Consider the following 19,999-nt stretch of genomic DNA (forward strand, 5'->3'; position numbering starts at 1 on the left):
CTTCAGTTGAGGGGCACCAATGTCGTTTCCAGGTTCTGGCTATTATGAATAATGCTGCTATTAACACAGTTGAGCAAATTTCCTTGTGGTATGAGTGTGCATCCATTGGGTATATGCCCAAGAGTGGTATTGCTGGGTCTTGAGGTAGATTGATTCCCAATTTTCTGAGAAACCGCCACATTTGATTTCCAAAGTAGCTGTATAAGTTTGCACTCCATAACCAATGGAGGAGTTTTCCCTTTACTCTGCATCCTCTCCAGCATAAGCTATCATTGGTGCCTTATATCTTAGCCATTCTGACTGGTACGATCACAGAGTATCACAGAGTCGTTTTGATTTGCATTTTCCTGATGACTAATTTCTCTGATGTTGAATAATTCCTTAAGTGTCTTTTGGCCATTTGCAATTCTTCTGTTGAGAATTCTGTTTAGATCTGTACCCCATTTTTTGATTGGATTATTTAGTAATTTGATGTCTAATTTCTTGATTTCTTTATATATTTTGGAGATCAGTCCTCTGTCTGATGTGGGGTTAGTGAAGATATTTTTCCCATTCTGTAGGCTGCTGTTTTTGCCATAGTGACTGTGTCCTTTGCTTTATAGAAACTTCTCAGTTTCAGAGCTGATAAACACATTCTAAGTAATGTAGCAGGATACAAAAATCAACTAAAAAAGTCAGTAAGCCTCCTACGTACAAATGATAAAGGGGCTGAGAAAGAAATCAGAGAAACATCACCATTTACAATAGCCACAAATAACATAAAATATCTTGGGGTAACACTAACCAAAGAAGTGAAAGACCTGTATGACAAGAACTTTAAGCCTTTGAAGAAAGAAACTGAAGAAGATATCAGAAAATGCAAAGATCTCCCATGTTCTTGGATAGGTAGGATCAACACAGTAAAAATGGCAACCCTACCAAAAGCAATCTACAAATTCAATGCAATCCCCATCAAAATACCAGCACAATTCTTGATAGACCTTGAAAGAACATACTCAAATTCTTATGGAAAAACAAAAAACCCAGGATAGCCAAAACAATAAGGGAACTTCTGGAGGCATTACAAGCTCTATTATAGAATTACAGTAATGAAAACAGCTTGGTATTGGCAAAAAAAAAAAAAAAAAAAAAAAAACTGACTGGTGGACCAATGGAATAGAATCGAGAGCCCTGATATTAATCCACACACCTATGAACACCTGATTTTTTGACAAAGAAGCTAAAATTATACAATGAAAAAAGAAAACATCTGACATAACTGGATGTCAACATGTAGAGGAATGCAAATAGATCCATATCTATCACCATGCACAAAACTCAAGTCCAAATGAATTAACGACCTCAATATAAATCCAACCACACTGAACCTGATAGAAGAGAAAGTAGGAAATAGTCTTGAATGCCTGGGCACATGAGACCACTTCCTAAATACAACACCAGTAGCACAGACACTGAGAGCAACAATTAATAAATGAGACCTCCTGAAAGTTTACTTCTTAAATCAAGAAATGTTTTTGCAGCTGGGTGGTGGTAGCACATGCCTTTAATCCCAACACTTGGGAGGCAGAGGAAAGTAAATCTTTGTCTCTGTGAGTGCAAGGCGAGCCTGGTCTACAGAGCAAGTTACAAGACAGCCAGGGTTGCACAGAGAAACCCTGTCTCAAAAAAAAAAAAAAAAAGAAAGAAGGAAGGAAGGAAGGAAGGAAGGAAGGATGGAAGGAAGGAAGGAAGGAAAAATACGGAATACATTTCTATCAAAACTCTCCCAACACATATATTGACTTCGTTCACTTGTTTTTGTTTTTTGTCAAATATTTTAAATAAATAGTATGTTATAAAGCAGAGGTATCTGAGGTATTAAAACAACCATGACAGTGCAAAGATCACACAAGCAAGTTTTTATTGCCAGGATCCTGTTTTTCACTTGTGTGCTTGGGCAGTTCATTGCTTGTACCTATGGAGTATTACAACAGCCTCACTACCTGACAGCACTACTGAGCCATCCTGAACCAGGTACCTTTGGTGACTTCTTATTTTGGAAATTCTATATGAACAAGCAAAAGAGGGCTCTGGAAAGAGGAAAAAGAAAAAAATGGAGTATTTCTGTAAAACGTGAGTGAAAAGGCTCTATGACACTATGGGTTCTCCTAATATCCTCACCTTTCATCTACATAAATAAGATAAAAATCAACAGACATAGCATAGGACCTAGAAGGCTCTCAATTACTTCTGTCTGTTTCCTTCCAAACACATGGGTTTCAGTGGACTCTTACACCGACCCCAACAGGATGCTCACAGAAGTCCTTCCATCTTGGTGAGGGTACCCTTTTCCTCCCACTACCCAGCCTTATTAATAGCAGGTCTGCTAAACAGATTCTTAGGAGTTGACCCCAGGAAAATGCATGGAAAGAACAAGGCTCACCTTGGCAAGACTCAAGCATGCCACAATACCTGCTTGAAACAAAACATCCTGGCACTATGCCATCTCACTTAGGTTCTCAATTCTGGCTGCAAAGAATAAATTGAAGCCCTGCCATGTTACTCACACAGTTCATTTTTGCTGATTTTCAGAATGCAGAAAATTCAAACATTTTTAAACCATATTGTCTCTCTAGTTCATGGTTTTAATAAAGTCCATGTCTAGTGGTGCTGAACACCTTTAATCCTAGCAGAGGTGGAGACAGGAAGATCTCTATGAATTTGAAGCTAGCCTGGTCTACATAGCAAGTTCCATGGCAATCAAGGTTACATAGTAAGATCCTATCTCAAATGAAACAAAACCTCATCTCTCTAGCACATGGCTTAGTAAGAATTACTAAGTAGCAGTCCATGAAAACAGAAAAAATACATTAAAAATAACCCAACACCTTTTCCTTGAGGTATGCCAGTGTTTAAACAGAAGAGAGGGCCACTTTAGAAGCTCAAAGTCATTTGTTCACAAAACACTCAGGGTACCACTGAAGGTAAGCACTGTGGATACAGAGGGAGGGAGATACAGACCAGTTCTCATGGAAAGTCCCAATCATACCTTCTCTGTGGTGCTACCTGAAATCTAAGTAGCCACTGGATTAAGAAAATGAAGACGCCTCCAGACAACCCAAGAATTCACCATGAGGTTGAAGGCAAGCAGGTAGATCTCAGCTGAAATCCCTTTTTACTCTAGGAGTAACCAGAATCAAATCAGTGTGACCTGAGTCTACCTCTAAATAACAGCAAAAAAGTTAAACTCAATTAGGATGTGGCACCTTTGCCTCTAAAGAATCATGGTCAGAGAAGTAATCTCCCCCTTTCTCAGTAACTGAAGGTAAGGCTATATCAGTGGTGTCTAGTCTGTGGGAGACAATAGAAAAAAAACTGAAGGTCAATCATTGTAGCATGAACAAGATCAGGGACTCTTGGGAAACTCACAGTCCGATATGACCAACTCTACACTGAGAGTTGCCCCCCAGAGCACTATAGGGATGCTGGAGGGACAGCACTCATACTGCTAGGGAGAGGATATGGTGGTTTGAACAAGAATTACCCCTATAGATAGATTCATATATTTGAATGCTTAGTCACCAGAGTGGAACTTTTTGAAAGAAGGATTAGGACTTATGGCCTTGTTGGAGGAATTATGTCACTGACAGTGGGCTTTGCAGTTTCAAAAGCCCATGTCAGGCCTAATCTCTCTGCCTCTCTCTGCCTACAGATCAGACTGTAGCTCTCAGTTACTGTTCCAGTTCCAGTCTATGGAGCACCATGCTCCCCACTATGATGATAATGGACTAAACCTCTGAAACTGTAAGCAAGCTCCCAGTTAGGTGCTTTTCTTTATAAGAATTACCTTGAGCATTATGTCTATTCACAGCAATAGAACAGTGACTAAGACAGGGACATTACTAGAATAACTCGGGAAAAATAAGCATTAGTCCTCTTATTGATGGGAAGAGGGGTTAAAGTGAAGAAGGCATCCATAGAAGGGCTTATTGCCAAGACTAAAGTTATAAAGACTTCTTAGATGTTCTGGAAACCACAAATACACTTGTATAACAAGGGCTGAGGAGATTGATGTGGGCCATCAGGAAACAAGAATGGAGAAGTTAGTAAGACGCTAAGTACTTAAGGGTCTGAACACCTGGTGAACAAGTGTCCCATACCAGAGGAAGATGAAATGGGGTCAGATCTACATTCAAACATGTCTTATCAGGATCTTCTGGAAAATGCACTGGGTCAACATACGCAGTATGGAAATCTATTCAAGTCTCTTGTCAGATTGCTGACAAGAAAAAGACATGGACTAAGCTGCTTACCATGGAAAATAGAGACTGATGGAGATAATCTAGAGCAAAGTGATGACCAACTGAATGAGATGAGAGCAAGAGATACATAGATCCCTCTGGGATTTTATAGTTTAAAAAAGGCGCAAGACTAGGAATTCTCATTAGGAGGTTGGAGAAATGGCTCAGTAGATAAACACACTTGCTGTGCATGAGTGCTTGAGTAGGGTACTCAGAACCCATGTAAAGTCAGGTGATGTAGCATCTATAATCCTGCTGAGATGAGAAGCCGAGACAAGAGAATCCCCAGAAACTCAGAGGCCAGCCATCACAGCAAGCCCCTATTTCAAACAAACTGAAAGGTGAAAACTGACACCCACAGATGTCCTTGACCTTAAACAAATGCTTCTGCAAACATGCACACATGCACACACATATGCACAAAAACATTTTTTAAAAGGAAAGAAACGCTTCTTATGGATTGATTGGCAAGTAAATCTCTGGAAGAGAAAATAAAAGTCCCCAGGGAGAGTGATCAATATGAGATTCATTTTATAACAACTCCAGTATCTAATAGAGATGAATTGTTTGTTTTCAAATTTTAAACATACTGATTGTACTAAGCTAATTCTAACTACAAAGCTTAATCTGGTTTTCTTAATGAATTCTAAGATGAAAAGAAAACCTTTTTTTTTTTTTTTTTTTTTTTTTTTCCTGAGACAGGGTTTTTCTGTGCACACTCGGCTATCCTGGAACTCACTCTGTAGACCAAGCTGGCCTTGAATTCACAGAGATCCGCCTGCCTCTGCCTCCAGAGTGCTGTGATTAAGAGCATGTACCACCATCACCTGGCAGGAAAACATTTTTAATATACTTGATCATGTTGTTTTCTTAGAATATTATGAATATTATGAGTTGTCAAATATTTCAGAATTCTATAAATAGGCTTTCTCATGCTTACACAAATAGCACTGGCTATCTGATCAGCTTAAGGAAAAAGGTTCTGCCTCAAAAGGACAATATCTTAGAAGAGTAAAGATGAACTAAGAAGGAAACCAAGGTATACTTCTGACTGGCTGTGTCCTACAGTTTAAGCAACAACCTCAACCCCTCAGAATGCCACCCAAAGCCTCCCTGTTTTCCCTTTTCCATCCCATGACAGCCAGTATAAGCCAGAGGAAGCTCCCAGTGGAAGGTTTCAACACTCACAGGCTCTGTCATGTCACACCATTCTTACCTGTATACAATTCTTTCCCTCTGTAAATCTTCCAAGCCACAGCACAGCTCTGCAGCATAGAACACAGCTCTCGGCTCCTCAAAGCCAGGATTGCCCAGGTTGTAAATGTGGTACTTCAAATCCCCTCCATTCATAATGGTTAGCACCAAACACAAGGCATCCTTGGTTTCATAAGTGTAGGCTAAACTAACCTAAAGACAACAGCATCATAAAAAAAAGATACACACAAAAAATATGCTTGTTCACTCTTAACTTACTGTATTTGCTAACAATAATCTGAATTATCTGTTAAATTTGTAATAGAACATCCAAATACTATGTGCTTCAGAGAACTACACATCACACACCATGTCTCTGGGCCTTTACTTAGCAAATAGCTCAGAGTAACTATGCATGGAAAGTGACTTCTTCACACTATGGTCTGACTGTGTGACACTAAGAACTTCTGGAGCACTGCATTCAGCAGTTCTGGCAAGATCTTGTTGCTCCACACTCCTCCAACATTTGGCGATGCTGATCTTCTTAGTCTGAGCCAGGATGGTCAAGGTATAAAGGCTGCTGATTGTGTCATTTTGTTGCTTTGTGATGCTGAACCATATCCCAAATCCTTAATTTTGGAAGACTGGTTGCACTATGTAACCTAGGTTGGTCTCTGACTTATTATATAGCCAAGGCTACCCTTAAACTGTAATTCTGGTTTTAATTTGCAATGAATACTCCCCATACTTTTTCATTAATTTATTAGTCAGTCACAGCCTTGTGAAATGCCTTTATGCTTTTTGTTTTGTTTTGCTTGAGCTCCTAAGAGCAAGTGATCCTCCTGCCTCAGTTTTCTGACTAGTTAGGATTACAGGTGCACCTGGTCAAAAATAGTATTTCTTTTCCTCTTTGTTGTCTTCCTATTGGTTGGACCTAGTGCCTCACATCTGCCAGGCTGGTACTCTCCCACAGAGCTACATTCCCAGACCCTGGTAAGTTTTTCTTCACCTTTCTATTGTCTTGTATGACAGTTCAAACACAAATATACACATGCACACATGAACTCGCCCTGTTAGGGTTGGGGTTGTGATTATACTTAACTCATTTAATCTCTAGATCAACTGAGAAGAGCCAGCATCTTCACAACATTGAATTACCCAGTCCAGAATTATGGTCCCTTTCTGTTAAGGCATTCTTTAATTTCTTATAATAGAATCTTACAGTTCTAAGTGTAGAACTCCTACATATTTTGTAGGACTTTCGCCTAGCATGTGATGACTATTGGTGCTATTGTAAATGTTATTAATATGCTTTTCATTTACAGGCTGAGGAGATGGTTCAATGGATAAGAGTGCTGGCTGTGTTGACATGAGGACCTATGTTTGACCCCAGTTTAAAAAGAAAATAAAAAAAGCTGGGCATGGCTATGAATACCTGTAATCCCAGTCCTGGGGTAGAGGGGAGAAAGAAGGATTGATGAGGCTTGCTGGCCAGCTAGCCTAGCTGGAAAAAAACAAACAATAAACAAACCAGCAAATTCCAGGTTCAGTCAGAGACTCTGTCTCAAGAAAATAAGGTGAAGGGGGCTGGAGAGATGGCTCAGAGGTTAAGGGCACTGGCTGTACTTTAAGGTCCTGAGTTCAATTCCCAGCAACCACATGGTGGCTGACAACCATCTGTAATAAGATCTGGTGCCCTCTCTGGCCTGCAAGGACATATTCAGGCAGACCACTGTATACTTAATAAATAAATAAATCTTTAAAAAAAAAAAAGAAAAGAAAAAAAGGTGAAGGGTAATAGAGTAGGATACTTGACATCCTCCTCTGGCCTCTGAGTGTACATAGGAGACAGGAGCTGGCAGTGCACACCTTTAATCCCAGCACTAGGAAGGCAGAGGCAGGTCGATCTCCTTGAGTTCGAGGTCAGTCTTGTCTACAGAGTGAGTTCCAGAATAGGCTCTAAGGCTACACAGAGAAATCCTGTCTCAAAAAAGCAAAAACAAAGAAAAAAAGAAAATATATAGGTGTGTGTTTGTTATATACTAACATGTACAGACAGATATACAGACACATACGCACACCTCCTATCTGTGGCTGATTCACTTCTAGTCATTTAGTTAAATCCTAGGTTGGCTATCTACAAAGTCTAGGAATATCTCCACATACAATTACATTGTTCAAAAATACGATCTTTTACTCCTTTACTTCTTTCTCTAGCTCTAATTCTAATCCTAATTTAACCTTAATTCCTTTCCTTTATTTTGTTGCAATGGCTAGAATTTCCAATATAATGTTAAGTAGAGATAGTGAGAATGGGTGCCTAGATATGAGGGTGGGCATTCCAATAGCATCACATGGTAAATGATGTGTATTAGAAAGTAAAACTAGCTTGCTTAGAGGTAGCTAAGTTGTAAGCTTAGCTTAGGTTGTAAACTTAAGTTCCAGTCTAGCTTAGAAGCTCTTAATCATAAATGGGACTTGGATTTTAATAAAAGGCTTTCTGTGCAACTATTAAAGTGACTATACGGTTTTTCCTTTTATTCTAGTCATGTAATATATTGATTTTCATTTATAATAAAATGAATAAATCCAACTTGGTCAACATTTTTATTAAACGTTAGGAGAGTAAAGTTGCAGGTAAAGGGAGAGGGTTGGAAATGAGGAGAGTGGGATGAAGTATCTAGAGCATACCACTGTCCACTCTCATTAGCTGACATATGTCAGACCAGAGTTAAACTGAATGGTATTTCTCATTCATTCAAGAAACAAAGGCCCTTACTCTCTCCCCTCCTGTGAATGAATATCCATCCCACAAACAGTTAATGCATATTAAATAATACTGAGAACCATTTATCATACCAGCCTTGATCTAGGAACCAGTGGCAAAAAAGACACCAAAGGGTTCTGCTTTTTTATCCTGTAAACACCAGACAGTGAAGCAAGAGTGACCAACGCTTAAACAGAGAGCAATGATATTCAAGATCAACAGAGGTGGTGGCCATATTCCAGAGAGAGGACACACCTAGCTCCCAGACCTCATGGGACATCTTGGTTAGCTGAGTGGTAGAGGCTACGGGAGCCTGGTGCCTCAGTGCCTGAGAGGCTGGAGCAGAGTTCAATTTCACTCTCAGAGTGAAGATGACCACAGGACAGTTTAGTGAAGGAAAGTGTAGACCAATTTAACTCCTCCACATATTATTGCTTCATGGGGAACAGACTGTAAGGAGCAAGGGCAGACAGAGGTGGGAACTCAGGAGAGGATGCTTCTGCATACATGAGGTGGGAGTGGAAGGACCACGACTCAAGGGTATGTCAGAACCTGCCAATGAGTCATTGTAAACAGGAAAAAACCAAAATCATAGAAAAAAGGAAATATGTCTAGGTTCTTTGGAAGAAGCTAAAAATATAGAAACGAAATTATGTTGTGTCATAGGCCATAACTACTTATATCCCTCTAATAAAGTTATATTTGAGGTTTGTATGCTTCAAGGTTGTACATGTTTAAATAGCTCTAAGATGAGTATTTTATTAAAGACTATCACTTCACTTCATGTGAAACTGTCATAATAAACACATAGACTCATGTTACTAAAAACAGATGCTGGCTATGAGGAGGAGCTGGTTTGGAACATCTGTCTCTACAAAGCAGATAACCATGACACCAAGAAATAAATGACTTAAAGGAAATAAATTTTAGCACTAAGAATCATTTTATAACCATTGTTCATCTTATGTCTTTTTTTCGATTTGTTTTTTGGTTTTTTAGAGACAGTGTTTCTCTACTATCTAACAGCCCTATATGTCCTAAAACTAGCTCCTCTGGCCTGAAACTCACCAAGATCCACCTGCCTCTACCGACTGAGTGCTGGGATTAAAGGCATGCACCACCACCACCTAGCTCATCTTTTGTCTTAACCAGTCTATATACTTCAAAAGACGCTCTAAGGAATATCTAAGTAGGAGTAAGGAAACCACACTATACAACATATATCCTACAATCTGGGATCACTCCTGTTTCATACCACTCTACCCCATCTTCAGCTCTCATCGGCAAAAATGAGCATAAAATTTGAAAGATCCTACAATTGGAGCATGGTAGTTGAAGGTCTAGTAGCAAACAATTCAGGTGCAGAAAATAAAAATAAAAGAAAGAAAGAAAACCAAAGAATGGAAAAGAGACTGAGGTCAGAGAGGAGAGGAAGACCACTTTAGAAGGACTAGAAAAAGAACCTTCAAGTACCTCAAAGTCACCATACTGATGGGCCAGGGCTGATCAATGAGAGGCAGCAAACACATGAGCTTGGCTGTCACAAGGGGAAGAAAAAGCACTCATCAGGAATTATCAAAGTGTGAAGAAGACCTGACAGCATGGGATGGTGGACAGCATAAAACTGGCAACAAGTCACAAATCAATAGTAGGATCGGCATTGCCCTATGCTTGCATGTTAGAATAAGAGAGACAGCATTACAAAATGAAATTATTTCCAATAGGGAGCAGCAGAACTCCACAGAAACTCTGAAGAAACACAGCACCTGAGTCCATGACTTGAATAAGAGTTTCCAGTAGGACTGCTGACCAAAATACTATGACTCAAACAACATACAAGGGAAGACTGTAATAGGTAAGTTTTGTCACCTTGACAGGATTTAGAATCACCTTGGAACAAACCTCAGTATCTGGAAAAATGTTTCCAGAAAGGTTCACCTGAGGGAAAATCTATCGAAAACAGTAGAGATACCATCCCAGGGCCTGGGGTCCCATACTGAATAAAGGGAGAAAACAAGCTGACACCAGCATTCACATCTCTGTTTCCTAATGCAGATGTAATATGACCAGCCACTGTATACTCTAGATGCTATGCCTTGTCTACCATGATAGACTGTACCTCTTTCTCAAACTGTGAGCCAAAATAAGCCCTTCCTTACTTAACTTGCTTTATACATGAATTTGTTTGTTTGTTTTGTTTTTCGAGACAGGGCGTCTCTGTACAGCCTTGACTGTCCTAGAACTCTATAAACCAGGCTGGTCTCGAACTCACAGAGATCCCCCTGCTTCTGCCTCCCAATTGCTGGGATCAAAGGTGTGCATCATCACCACCCAGCCCTGGACAAGCATATTATCACAGCAACAAAAAAGTAACTGATACCATGACTAAAATGAGATACTTACTACAAATCTACTATGCAATTTTTCTAAGATTCTTTTTTCATTCAGAGCCATAGTTTCACTTTTCCTCTTCTTTATTCTTTTTTTTTCTAGTTTTTTGCAGGCATACATTTTTCCTGTAGCTCGTACTTGACAGGCACAAACCTAGATTAAAGGGGAGAAAAAGGCATATATATATATATATATATATATATCTGACATTTTTAGGGTATATGAAATAAACTATTTCTCTGTGATAATCTTTTCTGGTAAAGGCTGGACAAAGCATGGGATGAGCCAAGGCCATTTGGATATTCATAACTGGAAGTTTTCCACTGGATTTTCCTGACTCCCAGTTTCTTGTCAATAGTAGCTGCTGGGAGTAAAGTGAACAAACAGTGTGCTTTATCAAGACACAATGGAACTTGTTTTCGTATGTGATCATGCTGATTCTACTTAAGTATATCTTGATATGTCTTTAGATTCTTAGAAAAGCAAAAGTTTTAGAAAATTTGAATAATTCTGAAATCTTTTTTAATTAAAAGTTCATGGCTAGGCACAATGCCTCCATTGTGCCTATCACAATGTCTCAGAAAGCTAAAGCAGGGACCATCATCCTCCTGCCAAAGATGAAGTCAAGATGGTGACCCAAGATCATACAACTGATGGCAAGCAGAAGCAGGACTTGACCCTGGGCTTGCATAGCTCTGAAGTACATGCTGGTCTCACCACACTGTGCTACCTTTGGAACCAGTCATGAGCCCGAATGCTTTCCACTGTGCTTGCCTCAGGAAGCTGAAGATTGACTTTACAACACTTAAAGCTAATTATTTTGCCCTCCAAGCTCACTGAGATAGGAACTGCAACTGTCCCTGTACTGGCTCCATCAGGTTCCCTCTGACAGACATTCAGAGTAGAAACAGACTGCTCATTGTCCTCTGGGCCTTGACTTAGAGCCTAACATACCCAAAAAAGTCTACAAAGAGCTACCACAGTTAATTCATCCAGATAATCATTTGTTTGAAAATCCAAGAAAATGTATCCAAATATAATCTATAACAAGTCTTTCACAATGATTAAAATTTGCTGATGTGTTGGGGCTGGAGAGATGGCTTAGTGGTTAAGAGCACCGCCTTCTCTTCCAAAGGTCCTGAGTTCAATTCCCAGAAACCACATGGTGGCCACAACCATCCGTAATGAGATTTGGTGCCCTCTTCTGGCCTGTAGGCAGAGTACTGAGAATAGTGTATACATAATAAATAAATAAATCTTTAAAAACATTTTAAAAAAATTTGCTAATGCGATCCTACTGAATCAAGATTAAATCATATATGTGATTATAACTTACAATTTCATTTCTTATTAACATGATACCCAGCTCCCTATAACATCTTTGCATCTGCCCCTTGCCAAAATCTAATGCTTTGTTCCTAGAGATAGAGAATGATAGCATGAGCTGAAGAGAGAAGTCTCTGGTCTACAACACATTCTACAGAGGAATGACTCCTTACAGACCATCCCCACGAAGGGCTTACAACAGTGTTGGGTGAATTGGCCAAATGCAACCCCATAAATTATGAAAGTCTCCAGCTGTATCGGGGTACTCCTCTAACACAGTGATAGCAGTTCCAGCCCACTTCCTTCACCTAAACATGCAAATAGCTGACAGAGCTCACTTGAGCACAATAACTCTGAATTAAATTAATTTTGAGGCAATGCTGGTAGATTCTGCTTTTGTTTTAAAGTAGAACTTGAACACATATATGATGTAAATCACATCTGGGCAATGTAACTTGTTTCTCATTTTAGAAAGTGCTAGTTCCTAATGGCTTGCCTATCTCGTGGGGAATTGGAAATTCATAGGCTGAACATGACTACTCCAGATAATTAATGGAACAATTAATGTCCCTTTAAATTATCACATCAGAACTGTGCATTATTCTCTATTTTTTTAGATTTATGTATGTATGTATGTATGCATGTATGTATGTATACAGTGTTCTGTCTGCATGTTTGCCTGCAGATGAGAGAGAAGAAGGCATCAGATCTCATTACAGATGGTTGTGAGCCACTATGTGGTTGCTGGGAATTGAACTCAGGAACTCTGGAAGAATAGCCAGTGCTCTTAACCTCTGAGCCATCTCTCCAGCCCCTATTTTTTTTTGAGACAGGGTTTTTCTGTGTAGCTTTGGAGCCTATCCTAGCACTTGCTCTGTAGACCAGGCTGGCCTTGAACTCACAGAGATCGGCCTGCCTCTGCCTCCCAAGTGCTAGGATTAAAGACGTGTGTCACCACCAACGCCTAGATGCACTACTCTCTAACTGCTATAGGTAATCTCTAGCCAATACAGCTCTCATGTTTAAAACATATCCCTCAAGAATCTGTGTGAAGTTTACCTAGGATTTTCTGAATTCACACATTTTAAAATACTTTTTTTTAAGGTGTTGAGTATCATACTTAAGGTTTTGTATATGGGAAGCTAGGGCTATACCATGTTCTATGTCCCTAGATCTGAACACTTTTTTTTCATACAGGGTCTCACTATATAATCCAAGCTAGTTTAAAACTTGTTAGCTTCCTAACTCCCAATTACAGGCACAAAAGGCATCAAAAGAGGCCCTGAACACCTTTTAATGTAGGCATAAGGTACATCTGTACTTATACTGGTTTGTTTTTATCATCAGCTTGATGCAACCTAGAATTTGGAATAGGGAATTTCAATTGAGAAATAGCCTCCATCAGACTGCCCTGGGGCATGTCTCTGGGTTACCTTCTTGATAGTTAACTGACAGAAGAGAATGCAGCTACTATAGGCAGTCACGCCCCTGGGCAGATGGCCCTGGGCTGTATAAGAAAACTGGCTGAGCACAACCCAGAAAAGGAAGCCAGTAACAGCATTCATCCATGGAGCTGCTTCAAATTCCTGCCTTGAATTCATGCTATGGCATTCCCTGATGATAGTCTGAGCCCTAAAAGTGTTAGACAAACAAACGCTTTCCTCCCTAAGATCCTTTTGGTCATGGTGTTTTAATCAAGGCAGCAGAAAGCAAACTAGGACAATGTCTAAACACAAATGAGTTAAATAAGCATATCTGACAATGTCCTCTGATTAGTTACAGTGGCATGTATTTGTGGTCCCAGTTTGCTGAGATGGCAGGAGTTATTAACCTAGGAGTTTAGAGACAACTTGGGTGAGACATCATCTCTTCAAAAATAAACAGCACTCTATGCAACAAATTTTAGAGCTAGTCCTGAATAACAGAAATTTCACAAGTATTTCAGTCTGCTTAACTTAAATATCAAGCATGAAAAAATAACTCTGCCAGAATGAAAAACAGAAAGTGAAGTCACAAAGATAAGGTTTTTGTTGTTGTTATTGTTTTAAAGCTTAAAGCAGAAGTACCTTTTGATCAAAAATTCACCTTCATATCAAGTTGCCTGAAACTATTCTCAAAAAGAACCATAAGAAGATAAGTATATTGATAAAGTTGATACATTACCTGAGCTCATGTGTGTAGATGACTGGCTACCTTTCTAACGGAAGTACTGCCGTAACTGGCACAGGTTACTTACCTCTCCAAACCCGCCTTTTCCTAGTACTCTGTAATGTCTGAACGTTTTCTTTGTTACTGGCTGCCTAACCAATTGAAAAAAAAAAGTTTCAGATCTCACATTGCATTGTTATTTTAAAATAGAAAAGCCTACTTAAGCTTGTGTTAGTCCTATCTGTTGGCCCATGTTGCCTGAAACAGTGCCCGAGACAAAGATGTCTATGATCAGGACTCACAACTCTCAATTTTTTTACTCAGAGAAACAAGCACATTTAAAATTTATTAAAATCATCGACACAAAATATACAGCAGATTGGTTATTCTAATTTAAGATGAATACACACAAGCAGTCCATTCTAGGAAATATGTATATTTACACTTCATGGATCAATTTTTGTCATACTTTACAACCTGTCAAAAGGCTGCTGAGGAAAACGACATAAACATTTCACACTTTCCTTTAAGTAAAGTACCTCAAAATGTAACATGCATATATGTATGCTGGGTATGGTGGCACATATCTTTAACTGCAGTACTCAGAAGGCAGAGGAAAACAGATCTCTGTTTAAGGCCAACCTGATCTACATAGTAAGTTCCAAGCCAACCAGACAACATAATGAAACCTAATCTCAAAAAGTGTGTGTGTGTGTGGGGGGGGGTCAACTATTAATTTTAGAAATAATCACAAAGTACTAATAGCAGCTAATGCTTTTGTGGCATTTCTTTGGGTCACCAAACAGTGGTCTACACATTGTACATGCATTTCCCAGCAAGAGTGAAGCAACACAGATATGGTGGTTTGAATTAAAACGGTCCCCACAGACTCATAGGGAGTGGCACTATTGGGAGGTATGGCCTTATTGTAGTAGATGTGGCCTTGTTGGAGAAGTGTATTACTGGGGCGGGGCTTTGGGTTTTCAGAAGCCCAAGACAGGCCCAGTGTCACTCTCTTCCTGCTGCCTGATGATCTGAATGTAGAAGTAGAACTCTACCTTTCCACATCATGTTAGCCTATGTGTTGCTATGCTTCCCACCAGGATGATAATAGACCAAACCTTTGAACTTTAAGTCAGCCCCAATTTAATGTTTTCCTTTATAAGAGTTGACATGGTCATAGTGTCTCTTCACAGTAAAAGAAACCCTAACTAAAATAGGTATATGAGTGTCTCTGTATAAAAAGGATCTATAACTCATTGTGGTTAAGTCACTTGCCTAATGCTTCACAGCTAGCAAGAATCTAAACAGACTGCAGAGTTTCAACCACTGAAAAATGTTTCATTTCCTAAATGTACAATGAGAGTTAACTGCCATTTTTTTTTTTTTTTTTTTTTTTTTTTTTTTTTTTTTTTTTTTTTTTTTGCTTTTTTCGAGACAGGGTTTCCCTGAAGTTTTGGAGCCTGTCCTGGAACTAGCTCTTGTAGACCAGGCTGGCCTCGAACTCAGAGATCCGCCTACCTCTGCCTCCCGAGTGCTGGGATTAAAGGCGTGCGCCACCACCGCCCGGCGAGAGTTAACTGCCATTTTAAAGAAAGAGAACAGGGTCCACTGAATCAGAAGGAATTATATAACATTCCACCTACTAAAGATTTCCATGTAGGGCTGGAGAGATGGCTCAGAGGGTAAGAGCACTGGCTACTCTTCCAGAGGTCCCGAGTTCAATTCCCAGCAACCACAAGGTGGCTCACAACCTTCTTGCCAGCAGTACATTGTATGCTTAATAAATAAATCTTTAAAAAAAAGATTTCCATGTAAAATAATACATACAACTCAAGATTTTCAGTAACATTTTGACATGTAGAAAACTGAACTGAACATGAAATAGTATGCATTGTAAAAAGTTACTTTCATTCAGAATTAAATTAAAACATACCTTTCTAGCCATTTCCATTGTAAAAATCGACAGAAGTATGTACTGTTTTGGTATTCTTCAAATGGTTTTTCACTCAAATAGGTATAGACAATTCTAGAAAAGATTTGATCCAGTTATATACATTTATCATAGTTAAGAAGCATTCACTGAGAAAGGTGCTTTATGCACAATTCGGTATACAGAAATTGCCATTATAGAAGAACATAGATTCTGGTTTCATCAGTGAACATACAAAATATTTTAAAGAAATGGAATCCCTTTACTCTCTGAAAGTCTAGTTCAACAATAGCTGTCTACCATTGGAAAATCAAGAATACAGTAGTTGTTCAATCCACAAGGCTGGATGTGGTCTTTAGCATACACTGGAATTCCAAAGAAATGGCTCTAATGTAAAGAAATAAATGTTCCAGAGAGAGTGAGGGCACGCAGGCAAAGAGCAAGAGCTTCCTTCTTCTATGTCCTTTATATAGGTCACCACCAGAATGTGTGATCCAGACTTAAGGCAGATCTTACCACCTTATAAAATCTGGACTTAGTGTTGATCTTCCTGTTTCGAATGATTTAATTAAGAAAAAATCCCTTGGGGGCTGGAGAGATGGTTCAGTGGTTAAGAGCACTGGCTGCTCTTCCAAAAGACCTGAGTTCAATTCCCAGCAACCACATGGTAGCTCACAACCGTCTGTAAGGAAGTCTGGTGTACAGTACACTGTATACATAAGAAAATAAATATTAAAAAAAAGAAAAAATCCCTTACAGGTGTACCCAACAACTTGGGTTTTAGTTAATTACAGATGTAGACAAGTTGACAACCAAGAATAGCCATCACAACTTTATACACAATCATATCTCCTTATGTCATAGTTTCCAAATGAAAACAATAACCAGGTCATAATTATGCCTAATATGATATGACTATCCCATGTACAACTGTGAACAAATTATAGATTTTAATATAGGTGGCAAAGTCCTTTTGAGAGATATTCTTATAGTATCTCAAGCTTAAATATGATTAACAGTTGGAACAAGGTAGTAGTGTAAGGGAGTTCTGAGTTCTTATGAAAAAACTCCAAGAAAACAAGACTATAGCACAAATTCTAATAGGTCTTAGTAATAAAAACTTAGAGTCAGTTATCAGGGGGTAGAAGCTGAAGAATCAGAGAAGCAGAGTGGCCAGTCACTAGTTCTTACTTCTACCAATGCTCAGATCAAAGGGATGATCCTGTCCTCAGACTGCACTGCTCCTCAGACTGCACTGCTCCTCAGACCAACTGTCTCAGACTGCACTGCTCCTCAGACCGACTGTCTCAGACTGCACTGCTCCTCAGACTGCACTGCTCCTCAGACCGACTGTCTCACTGCACTGCTCTTCAGACTACACTGAGATCCTGTCTCCTCCTGCCTTATATTTCTCTCTTGGCCCAGCCATATCACTCCTCTCTCTACCACCCTGGTGCTGGGATTAAAGATGTGTGACTCCCGAGTGCTGGGGTGAGCTGTTTCTCTTTTAGACTGGATCAATTTCGTGTAGCCCAGAGTGGTCTAGAACTAACAAAGATCCATCTGTCCCCCAAGTTCTAAAATTAAAGGTGTGTGCCATTACTGCCTAACTTCTAGTAGCTTAGCTTGGCACTCTGGTCCTTCAGGCAAACTTTAGTTATTAAAACACAAACACAATATCACTACATTTCCCGCTTTTGGCTAAAATAAAAAAGGCTATAACTAATATAAGAAAAACTATATGCAGTAAGTACAATAATTACATATATTCAGGCAATAAGTACATCAACAATGCCTAGTCCATTTGTGTTTGACAGATTCAGAGAAAATACTCCATTATCTATATCCTATCTTGGTGAGTCCAAAGTGTTGTACCTAATTCACTTTCTATTATAACTTGTATTAACAACTCAAAATTATCTTTTTATGTCTCTCAACCTTATATACTTTACATTTCTTTAGTGCATTACTTTTCTGAGTCTGGTAAACAAGAGAAACTATAACTACTTAGTCTTCAACTCCCTCAGAGACTCAAGAAGGAAATATTATTAACTGAGCACTTAGGACCTGTTTCTTTAAAAGCACACATTTGTTCTTGAAATGTTTTCATGCCCCTCCTAGGTAAGAAGAGAGAGTTTACTTTACCTTATTCATTATAGCTGACTACTGTTACTTGTTTATATGTCTCTATGGAAAAGCATATTGTTCCTTGTGATTGAACATCTTAGTAATGTGATTCTTCTTAACTCTCAGAGTATAAACTGCCTGATATTCTGAATAAAGTTGGCTATTGCCTGAGACATTAGTCTACCTCATTTTTATGCTCCATTCTCACATAAGTAGTTACAAATTCTTAACAAAACATAACAAAAACACTCATGTCAATTATAATCTTTGTTTTGAAACTGATCATGTGGCCTTAACCTTCCTCTAATACCCATTCTGTATTTCATTCACCCTCAGCAAGCAACTCAGGTGGTTTTGGTTCTTTTCCTGGAGTGATCCATACCTCTATTACTGAATGGTCTGTGTCCTTTGTCATCCTCCCAGGATTGGGTTGCTGTACTTCCCCACTGAATTTAGTCAAAGGACATGGTAGCACCAAGAGATGTCCTTAAGGATCTCCTTAATTCCAGACATAACCTTTCTTACCTCCACTGTGGAGAATCAATCCAATGGTAAGCAATCCAGAGTCCTCATGGTAGTCTGGATCAATCATCCTTCCTAAAGCAGTTATTCCTTTCTTTGTTTGTTTAAGAACATTAGAAGCCCAAAGACCAGGGGGAAGTATGAGCTTCCAATTCAATGGAATATTTATACTGTCTCCTGGCAGGTGCAGTTCCCCCTCTGGAACCAAAACTTCTAGGCTAGTAGGACTTAAAGTCACAGGAATAGGAAGCAAAAATTTTCCTGCTATCACCCTTCTTTAACTCTTAATTCCTGGACCCATGGATCCTGGCTATGGGAAAAACTATATCATATATTGGATGTTGATGTAAAGCATATACCACCTTCTGAAGAACCCTGCCCCAGCAGTCCAGACTACTGTCTCCTAATTAGCTCTGTAATTGTGTATTCAAAAGGTCATTCCATTTTTCTATCTGGCCAGTTGCTTCAGGATGGTAGGGAACAGGTTAAGACCAATGGATTTCATGATTGTAGGCTCACTGTCTCACTTTTCTAGAAGTGAGTTCCTTGGTCAGAAACATATTGTGTGGAATACCATGATGGTGATAAGGCATTCTGTAAATCCATGGATGGTAGTTTTTGCAGAACCAGTATGTGCAGGAAAGGCAAATCTATAACCAGATTAAGTATCTACCCTAGTAAGGAAGTGTCCACCATAGTCAACCTGTCATCAGGTCACTGGCTGATTGCCCTGGAAAATGGTGTCATATCTCGAGCAGATCTGGCACTGAGCAGCAGCTGTCGGATTTGGTGAGTAGAAGTTCATGTTGTTAGTCCCACACATAACCTCCATCTCTGCCACTATGGTCATTCTGGATTTGGGCAATGATAGGGTTGACTGGGGAAAGAGGCTGACTGTCCACAGAATAAGTTATCCTATCTGCTTAATTACTGAACCTTTCTCTGCTCAAGTCATCTTCGGATGGGCATTTACATGGAAATGAGTATCTTCATGTCCTTCATCCATCTGGACAGATTCACAAACTTTTCCTCAAATGTCTTTCTCACCAATTTTCTAAACATGGTCAAAAATTTCCAAGTCCCTGACCATCTAATCAATCCACTGAAGAAAAACAAGAAGAAAATGGATTGCTGCTGCATATCTCATACTTTACAGATTAGTGGTCAGATAATACCTAACTCGTGTAGCTCTTGCACATACTTTCCCATCCTCTAAGCTCTCCCTAAATTGTATCCAGAACAAGTTTTTTCATATATTTTTTTATTTTTGTTCTGTATTGTTGGGTTTTGTTATTGTTTGCTCTTTTGGAG

The 19,999-nt window shown here is 39.3% G+C and overlaps 1 protein-coding gene across 5 annotated transcripts in view; it reads right to left on the reverse strand.

The window, feature by feature from the left end:
• Grk4 (G protein-coupled receptor kinase 4) overlaps window positions 1-19,999 on the reverse strand; it is a 79,651-nt gene that overhangs the window by 34,015 nt on the left and 25,637 nt on the right. For all 5 annotated transcript variants that reach the window (XM_038321401.1, XM_038321390.1, XM_038321409.1 and 2 more), the window contains 4 exons: window positions 16,043-16,135; window positions 14,195-14,258; window positions 10,645-10,785; window positions 5,497-5,687 (listed from right to left, as the gene is read on the reverse strand). In XM_038321401.1, the coding sequence (XP_038177329.1) occupies window positions 5,497-5,687; window positions 10,645-10,785; window positions 14,195-14,258; window positions 16,043-16,135 (489 nt within the window). The remainder of the gene's footprint in view (window positions 1-5,496; window positions 5,688-10,644; window positions 10,786-14,194; window positions 14,259-16,042; window positions 16,136-19,999) is intronic.

Source organism: Arvicola amphibius, chromosome 1 (assembly GCF_903992535.2).
Source record: "Arvicola amphibius chromosome 1, mArvAmp1.2, whole genome shotgun sequence".
NCBI classification, from domain to species: domain Eukaryota; kingdom Metazoa; phylum Chordata; class Mammalia; order Rodentia; family Cricetidae; genus Arvicola; species Arvicola amphibius.